This window comes from Palaemon carinicauda, chromosome 34 (assembly GCF_036898095.1).
Source record: "Palaemon carinicauda isolate YSFRI2023 chromosome 34, ASM3689809v2, whole genome shotgun sequence".
Lineage (NCBI taxonomy): Eukaryota > Metazoa > Arthropoda > Malacostraca > Decapoda > Palaemonidae > Palaemon > Palaemon carinicauda.
Window position 1 is genome coordinate 41952859 of NC_090758.1, and position 10000 is coordinate 41962858.

General features: G+C 36.3%; 1 protein-coding gene across 1 annotated transcript in view; it reads left to right on the forward strand.

Annotated features, from left to right (window-relative positions):
• The window catches only part of LOC137626846 (neuroligin-3-like), a 102958-nt gene that overhangs the window by 75839 nt on the left and 17119 nt on the right, over positions 1–10000 (forward strand). Inside the window, exon 10 of the mRNA XM_068357832.1 lies at positions 9564–9589. Within this exon, the coding sequence (XP_068213933.1) occupies positions 9564–9589 (26 nt within the window). The remainder of the gene's footprint in view (positions 1–9563; positions 9590–10000) is intronic.

Here is a 10000-nt window from a genome sequence, read left to right on the forward strand (position 1 = left end):
GTTTATTCATTGAAGGATTGTATGAGTGAAAAACATCTGAGTCTAAAGCTTTTGTGAAGGAGATCCTTCTATCTGGTGCATATAATTGTTATCATTACAATTATTATTAATATTATTATTATTATTAGTAGTAGTAGTAGTAGTAGTAGTAGTAGGATTTTTGATATTATTATTATCATTATTATTATTATTATTATGATTGATACTAATATTAGTATTATTATTATTAATATTATTATTATTATTATTATTATTATTATTATTATTATTGTTATTATTATTATTATTATTATCGTCATCAAGAGTTTTCTGAATACTTATATCCTGTTATTCGAGAAAAATATTAGTTTTACAGTGAAAAGAATGATGTTTTCATTATTTATTAATATTATTTTTCTTAGTTATATTTTTATTATTATTAGATTAACTAATTTTAAAACTTAATCATATTTATTAATACCCTCGTGTATTATATTAACTGTGAAGGTTTCTTAAATCACAACAGTGAACTTTTCTTAGAATCTCAACTTAATGGACGAGACATGAATGAAACAGATGAGGATCTTCAAAGTTTCTCGAAGTATTTAAGAGAAACATAACATAACATAAAAGACCTTGAATGCTGAAGAAGTCGGGGTAATTAGACACTGAATTAAGCTCACTGGAGAGTCAATCTCTCTTCAGTTTTCTCTTTTGATATAAGTGCTTAAATGTTTGGAATAGAGAGAGAGAGAGAGAGAGAGAGAGAGAGAGAGAGAGAGGAGAGAGAGAGAGAGAGAGAGAGAGAGAGAGAGAGATAGAGAATTACTATATATCTTCTTCAAAAGAGAGAGAGAATTACACTATATCTTCCTCAAAATCTTTTGCTTTACTGCCTGTGTTTTTCTTATTTGAAAGCTTCTGAACACAGGCAGTAAAGCAAAAGATTTTGAAGAAGATATATAGTAATTCTCTCTCTCTCTCTCTCTCTCTCTCTCTCTCTCTCTCTCTCTCTCTCTCTCTCTCTCTCTCTCTCTCTCTCTACTCACGAACATTTACAATTAAAATTCTCTTATGGTTCCCTGGAATGAAAACATTTCTATCGTCCCACGTTTATCTTGTGTTTTTTTCCAACAAGTTTTTTCCATCGATTGGAAGGGCTAGATTCAAATGTTTTTGCGACTGGTATTGGAATGGTTCTCTCTCTCTCTCTCTCTCTCTCTCTCTCTCTCTCTCTCTCCTCTCTCTCTCTCTCTCTCTCTCTCTCTCTCTCTCTCTCTCTCTCTCTCTACCACCTGCAATATAACTAAACATTTCTACTAAAGTCTCACGTATATCTTGCCTTTTTTTTTGGCCACAGATTTCCCCCAACTGATTGAATGGACAACATTTTTTTTTTGTAGGCGTTATTGGAATTACTTCTCTCTCTCTCTCTCTCTCTCCTCTCTCTCTCTCTCTCTCTCTCTCTCTCTCTCTCTCTCTCTCTCTCTCTCTCTCTCTCTCTCTCTTCTTATTTACTATTTTTTTATAAACAGATAATATTCATAATTTTCTCTAATGTTGTTTAGTATTCAAATACCTTTTATATTTTACCTATCTTTACTGAAATCTTATCAAAATTTTATCATCAATGTATTTTGCAATATCTAAAATCATATGATTATTAAATTATATTATTCGAAGATATTACATGTTGCATCCATATACAGAGGGTGTCTATAAGGATTTTAGTTTGTAAGTATTTAAACCCCATCTTTCATATATTAGATTTCATCCCAGATAGATATTGTTTTGTCTTATCCTCATATATGATTTATCTTATGCTATTCCAAAATGTAACCTCATTTATTTCCAACTTTACATGTTATAAACTGAACTAGGTTAAAATGGAGAGAGAGAGAGAGAGAGAGAGAGAGAGAGAGAGAGAGAGAGAGAGAGAGAGAGAGAGAGAGAGAGAGAGAGAGAGAGAGAGAGAGAGAGAGAGAGGATGAAAAATTAAATTACAAAACTATAATTATGTTATTAAGTATATCTCTGTTTGTATAACCTTATTCCAAATACAAGTCACCTGGTTTATTTCGCCTTTTGGGAAATTGAATAACTTAGACGGACAATTATTCATTTGTTAAATTAGAATTTTAATTGGAAATTCAGGTGAATAACTAAGAATCTTTCTCTCCCGTAGTAATGAATAATGAATAGTTTACAAATGTAACCTTGTATTCAATTAGATAAGTACGAAATGGGAATAAATATCCTTGTTATTGAAAATGGCTTTTGATAGTCATACCTATCAGGAAAAATCAGTTTGATGACATACATACATACATACATGCATACATACATACATACATACATACATACATACATAAATACATACACTAAATCATGTTTTCAACATCTTAGTATGAAATTGATAACAGAAACAAAAATATGAGTAAGATTAAACGTGATCACATTAGCGCAAAAGAAATATAATCACAAAATATCTATATATTTCTTGTTTTTTACAAAACAAGATTTTATTTTTTACTTTATACTATAGATAACTTCAAGTCTTATACACCAATGGAGAAAATCAGGAAGAGTCCAGCCCTAAGCGATGGCCACTAATTGCTTCTAGATTACAAATGACACTGTATAGTGTTTTCCAAATGGTCAAACCATCCTTTGGAAAACTTGGATTACAATGCAGAAATAACACTCTATTTGCATATCACAGGAAACAACTCGCGCCATCTGTTGAGAATTCACATAACTAGATCCATAAACTGTCGTTTATGGCATCCTTTCTCCTTGAGGCGATGGGAGAGGCGTATGAAAGGACACACAGATATACTGCAGGATGTTCAATGACTCCTCTGAACATAATCTAAAAGCGAAAGGAAATTAGAAATGATTTCTGGGAATAAGCTCAAGGAAGCTGTCAGGACGGTTTATTGTTAAGAGATTTTATTCGAATATAAAGAAGCCTTTAACAGATATTACTTTTAGTTGTTGTTTAAATTTCCTGGTTTAATTAATTATGCTCGAATACTCATAACTATGAATATACCCAAATCTATTTCAGATCATTTTCAAAGCTCTGTAATATCATTGATTATTTTTTAACTAATGTCTTTAATGTTTTACCTATTATAGTATACGAAAAACATTCATATACATACACACACACACACACACACACATATATATATATATATATATATATATATATATATATATATATATATATATATATATATATATATATATATATATATATACAAACATATATATATATATATATATATATATATATATATATATATATATATATATATATATATATATACATATATATATTGTAAGTAAGCCTTAGGTTTTTTGTAATGTATTAGCTTACTTAGGTTAGTTTTTAAGTTCCTCTTTCATTTTTTTCGAAGGCTGTAAAGTTCATGGTTAGTTCGCCTTCTTGTTAGTAGGGGTCTCCTCACTCCAGTGGTATTTTTGTATAGTCTTGTTGACTAATCCTCCCTGTTTCTCCCCTCCATATTTTGGCTCTGCTGAGTTGACTTGAGACTGGGTTTCCAAGCCACAGGCAGTTGGTATCTGCACCCTGATTTGTGAGCCCAATACCTCTGGATTTACAGCAAGTCTCTGAACGAATATATATATATATATATATATATATATATATATATATATATATATATATATATATATATATATATATATATATATATATATATATATATATACCTTCACATCAGCTGGCCGTTACTTCACATCTCTGCCATTTTATTATTGCCTCTGGTGCAGTACTTGCCAGAGGGACCTCGCTTGGCGACGTTAAGGAGTGTCATTCATTTCTTGTAAAGTATTGACCAAGATTATTGGGATCCGGCGTCCATGATCATGAATGAATATGATTACGGCTGTGCTGCAGAGTCAGGTTAATTTCCTGTTGGAGCTCGATAATGGTATTGAGAGTTGCCGTCCGCTGCCCTTATTGAAGGACCTATGGGAGGAGACCTTCATCATCTCATCATCCGTTAGCATGTAAAATTTAGGTTATTCTTTCTTTTCGTTGTTTTCTATTCCTCTCTGGGCCCCCTTTCCTCCTTCAGAGGTTGAATGTGTTGACTGATAATTTGGGTATATGTTTCGTAAGTGGTATTTTTGAATTAATGTTAATGATGAGGCCTAGCTATTATTTTCTGTATTTTTATTGAATTGTAATATATATTGGTTTTTATTTCATTGTTTTGTTATCCCCCTTGAGTTATTCTTGTGCTGCATTTACCTGGGCTTGCTTCCACCTTTGTGGCTTGCTGCCTTTTGAACACCTAAATATTGATTATTTATGGTCCTGTAGACCTAGTGTGTGTTGCGGTCCAACGAGTCCCATTACAATTGGTGACCTTGCCAGGATTCTTCGTATCCTGTGGTGTTCTTGCTGCAGTGCAAGCGTAATTCTTGGGGTGTTGTTATTGTTAGGTGGCATGGTTACACCTCCTCAGTGTTTGGTTGGCTGGCGCTATTGCAAGTTAAATAATTTTGTTATATGTAAAGTGTTGTAATTACTTGCAATCAAAATGGATGACATGAATATCGTAGAGTTGCTTGAAGGAGAGGGATGGCAGGATAGGTTGGCCGAATTAAGCAAAGAGGAGTTAGAAAGTGTGGCAGATTTTTTTGAAGTGGAAAGAACGGTAACAATGAAGAAGGGTATACTATTGCTAAAGGTTTATGAGTGCGTTAAGGAGACTAAGACAGGAGCCAAACCCAAGGTTAGGCAAGAAGAGGGATTGTCAGTAGAACTTTTGGATAGACAGATTAGTCTAAAACAAATGGAAATACAGCAGCAAAAAATGGTGTTTGAAGAGAGAGAGAGGGAAAGGAAGCATGAGTTAGCTAAGTTGACTTTGCAAACGCCAGGGTCACCAGGGTCTCCTTCTCGTGTTGAGGCTTCCTCCTCCTTCTCAAATTTAGCTCAGGCTTTGAAGTTTGTCCCGAACTTCCAGGAAGATAATGTTGCCGAGTTCTTTATGTCATTCGAAAGAATTGCTAACAGGTTAGAATGGCCTATTGGATTATGGACTACCCTTATCCAGAGTAAATTGATTGGGAAAGCCCAAAAGGTATATGTAGCTTTGGAAGAAGATCTCTCCTCGGATTATGAGAGTGTAAAGGCGATAGTGTTGAAGGCATATGAGCTCGTGCCGGAGGCCTATCGGCAAAGGTTCCGTAATTTGAGTAAAAATGAAAATCAGACTTTCGTAGAATTTGCAAGGAGTAAAGAGCAATATGCTACTGATTGATTGAAATCTAAAGAGGTGGACAATTTTGATAAGCTAAAGCAGTTGCTGTTGGTTGAAGAGTTTAAAAGGTGTACTCCTGACCGTTTGAAGGTTCATTTGGAGGAGTTGAAATTAGATTCCCTTCAGGAGGTTGCTGTGGCGTCAGATGAGTATTTTTTGTCTCATAAAGATACTATGAAAGAAACTGTATTTAAGGAAAAACCACGTTGGGGTTGTTCTGGGAGATCTGGTAATTTTAATAACCAAAAGAATGTTTCTCAGAATGTTCAGTTAAATAAGGGTTCTCAGAATGTTCAATCAAATGAGGTTTCTCCGAATGGCCAATCAAAGGTGAATTACTCGCAAAATAACAGACTTGGTGAGTCGGGTGTTTATGATCCACAAAAGCTGAGGTATTTGACGTGTTTTTTCTGTAACAAGAGGGGTCATACCAAAAGAATGTGTTATGCTTGGAAAAAGGTTTGTAACAGTAAAGGTAATCCGGTGATGGCGGTTGAGAAAAGTGCTAGTCAGGGTGGGGCTCTGCCCTCTCCGACTCAATGACTAAGAAAGTCAGAGACTGCTAGTTCCTTCGGTGATTTTCTGGCCGTGGGTGAAGTCTCGCTGGATGGTGAAGGCCAAGGGAGAAAAGTGAATATTTTACGTGATACCGGAGCCGCGCAATCATTAATTCTTAGAGATTCGGTCCCGAATGATTTTGTGTATGAGAATCGGGAGTTTGTTATTTTGAGCGGTTTTCCGGACACGGTAAAATCTTATCCAATTGGTCTATTTCATCTTAGTTGTCCTTATTTTTCGGGGAATGTCCGTTTGGCTATTGTTGATAAATTTCCGATTAAAAAGGTGGATGTGGTTCTCGGAAATGAGATTGTGTATGAAAATAAAAATGTGCCAATTGTGATTAATCCGGATGTGGAAGTAGGGGTAGTCACTCGTGCTAAGGCAAAGGCTGTTGACGCTGCAGAGTCAACAGTCGACGTTGATTTGAGTAGTTTAGGACGTAGTGATGTATCTGTAGACAGTAGTAGTAGTGTTAGATTAAAACCCAATTGGACTTTTAAAGAACTTGTTTCGGCTCAGAAAAAGGAGTTTGGTAGTCTCCATATTGAGTCTGGTGAGATAACGAACGTGACAGTTCCTATTTTTAAGGTAATTAATAGCATATTATACAGAATAAGTAGACCAATGCATGCCTCTGGGGAGGATTACGAAATTATACGACAGATTGTGGTTCCTGAATGTTACCGTCATGAGTTGATGTCATTAGCTCACGAGAATGTGATGGCGGGACATTTTGGTATTCACAAAACAGTCAGTAGGTTATTAAATAATTTCTTTTGGCCCAAGCTGAAAGGTGATGTTAAAAAATTTGTTAATAGTTGCGAGGTTTGTCAGAGAGTCGGCAAACCTAACCTACCTATTCCAAAGGCTCCATTAATACCTATCCCAGTTGTGTCTGAACCTTTTCGGGAAGTGTTAATTGATGTTGTTGGTCCTCTCCCAAAGTCAAAGAGTGAAAATGAGTATATTTTCACTATTATGGATCGTATGTCTCGGTACCCCCCGAGGCAATCCCCTTGCGGTCTATAAGGAGTGAAAAGATTGTAGAGGCATTAATAGGTTTCTTTTCAAAATTTGGTCTCCCGAAAGTAATTCAGTCAGACTGCGGTACTAACTTCACGAGTCGTTATTTTAAGCAGAAAATGACTGAATTGGGCATTAAACATATAACTTCCTCGCCTTATCATCCAGAGTCACAGGGTGCTTTGGAACGTTTTCACCAAACTATGAAAAGCATGTTAAAGAAATATTGTATTGGGAATGGGGCTGAATGGGATAAAAACCTTCCATTCCTCTTATTCGCTTTCCGCTCTATTCCTGGTCAATCTCTCGGTCTCTCTCCTTTTAATTTGATTTTTGGACATTCTGTAAGGGGTCCGCTGGATATTGTGAGAGAGGCTTGGGAGGGAGATGCCCCTGATTTGAATTTGATTGATTACCTTAATAATTTGAATGCTAAATTAACCAGGGCTTGGTCTTTTGCAGGTGAGAATTTGTTGAAAAGTCAGAAGAAAATGAAATTTTATTTTGACAGAAAGACTGTGACCCGGGACTTCGACGTAGGACAGAAGGTACTGGTTCTGTTACCTATCCCAGGTAATTCTCTCAAAGCTACTTTCCAGGGACCATGGAAGGTATTGAAGAAGGTAAATAATGTTAACTTCTTGGTGGAAACCCCCGATAGGAGAAGGCCTCATCAATTGGTACATATAAATATGATGAAAGCTTTCCATGAAAGAGAGAAGGTTAGGCCAATTGCAACTCTTTGTGACGGTAGAAATGACTTGGTCGGTTATAATGCTTCTTTTTCAGATAAGCATAATAATGATTCTTTTTCAGAGGACAGGGACTTGAAAGATAGTGAATGGCTGGCAGGTAATGTCGAGGCTTTAGAAAATTTACCTCAGATGTTGGGTCACTTGGGTAAAGATGAGCAACAATCCTTGAGAAATTTGGTTTTAAAATATAAGGACTTGTTTTCTAATGTTCCTGGCAAGACCACGATCTTGCAGCATGACGTGGACGTAGGGGACGCCACGCCCGTGAAGCAGGCTCCTTATAGGTTGAACCCAAAAAAGAATGAGATTATTGCTAGAGAGGTTGAGTATATGCTCAAGCATAATTTAATAGAGCCGAGTTGTAGTCCTTGGTCATCTCCGGTCGTGTTGGTGAAGAAATCGGACAGAGACTATCGTCTTTGTTTCGATTATAGGAAGCTTAATGAGGTGACCAAGGCTGATAGTTTTCCATTGCCTCGTGTGGAAGATTGTATTGATCGCATGGGTCGGGCTAAATACATTACAAAATTTGATTTATTAAAGGGATATTGGCAGGTGCCTTTGTCGGAAAGGGCCAGAAGTGTTTCAGCTTTTGTAACCCAACAAGGGTTATTTCAGTGTAAGGTAATGCCCTTTGGGATGAAAAACGCTGCTGCCACCTTTCAGAGACTTATGAATTCGTTGGTTAGTGGTCTAGAGGGGTGTGTGGTGTATATCGATGACTTGGTTATTTTTAGCGACGACTGGCAGTTACACCTGAAGAGGATTGAGGCCTTATTCAAAGTACTTAGGAAAGCAGGCCTGGTTATTAATTTAAGGAAGTCGGATTTTGCAAAAGCAATGGTGGTATATCTTGGACATGAGATAGGAGCAGGTATGGTGGCTCCCAAGGAGGCTAACATTGAGGCCATTCGTAAAGTAGAGGTTCCTAAATGTAGGAAAGATTTGCGAAGGGTATTAGGGATGGCAAGCTATTATCGCAGATTCATTCGCAATTTTTCAGACATTGCGGAACCTCTTACTGCTTTATTGAAGAAAAATGTTAAATTTGTTTGGAGTAAGGAGGCTCAGGATGCATTAGAGAGGATAAAACTGGTCCTCATTAGTCGGCCTTTGTTAACAGCTCCAAATTTTGACGCTCCATTTCAGCTTACCACTGATGCGAGTGATGTGGGGGTTGGTGCTGTATTGAGTCAAGCTGACGAAAATGGTATTGTCCACCAGGTGGCGTATTTTTCTAAAAAGCTCACTTTGCCTCAAAGAAAATATTCCACAATCGAGAAGGAGACGTTGGCCTTGATCTTAGCGTTAACTCATTTTAATGTCTATCTCTCTTCCTCAGGGGGGCCCATTAAAGTTTGTACGGACCATAATCCATTAACGTTCTTGAATAGGTACAAGAATAAGAATCAGAGATTGATGCGCTGGAGTATTTTGGTCCAAGAATTCGATCTAGAGTTTAAGCATATCCCAGGTAAAGAGAATATGGTGGCCGATGCATTATCCCGGCTGGCAGAGTAGGTGCGAATGGGGTAATTATAAGGGTTTTTTCTTCACCTGTTGAGTTCTGTCACTCGTGGTAACTGTTTGAGTATTAATAGTTATTTATATATGGTTTCTTTTATTTGGTTGAACAGATTATGTAATGTAACACTCCAATGTTGGATGTACTATTGACGGTTGATTATGATTTGATATGATAGATGGATGTTGACCAAATGTAAGATTATTATTGTTCGTTGATGCATGCAACTGTTATTTTATGGGTTAATTATATCTGTCTTTAATTGCTTGTGGAGGTGGTGAAGTTTATAATGAACTTATGTTTTTTTTTTTTTTGTTGAATTATGCTTAAAACTGAGGTTTTGTCAAAAATTATCTAGTTATGTGTGGTGATTTAGGATTTTATGGATGATCCTATATTGGACTCCTTATGTTTCAGGTGATGGTATTTATTACGTTAGTTGGGTATGTAAATTAGGTTGAGATTTTTGTGAAAAACTGATTTGTTAATACACCCCTTTTGTCAGGAGAGTGTGGACTCCAAAGTATTGTTAATAGTGCGTAAAAGAAAAGTGCTGTGTTAGTGCTGTAACATTTTATGTGTTCAAGACACTTGGGTGAAAGGTTAATGTGCAGGTGCTATGAGGGTTATGCTGTGAAAAAGTACAGCTAAGGTGTATGATATTTTCGGGACATTAAATCATAATACCTTCGCGGCTTTGAACAATTCACCAGGGAAGAACCTCCTTTCCCTTCACATACCTTGCCAGTCTGGTGTGAACAGCAAAATGGTGTACTATTTATATTTGACGAAGGATGTGGTGTTTATTTAAGGTAGCCTATGAGGCATTAAGAATGTCACCTGTTAGTATAAGT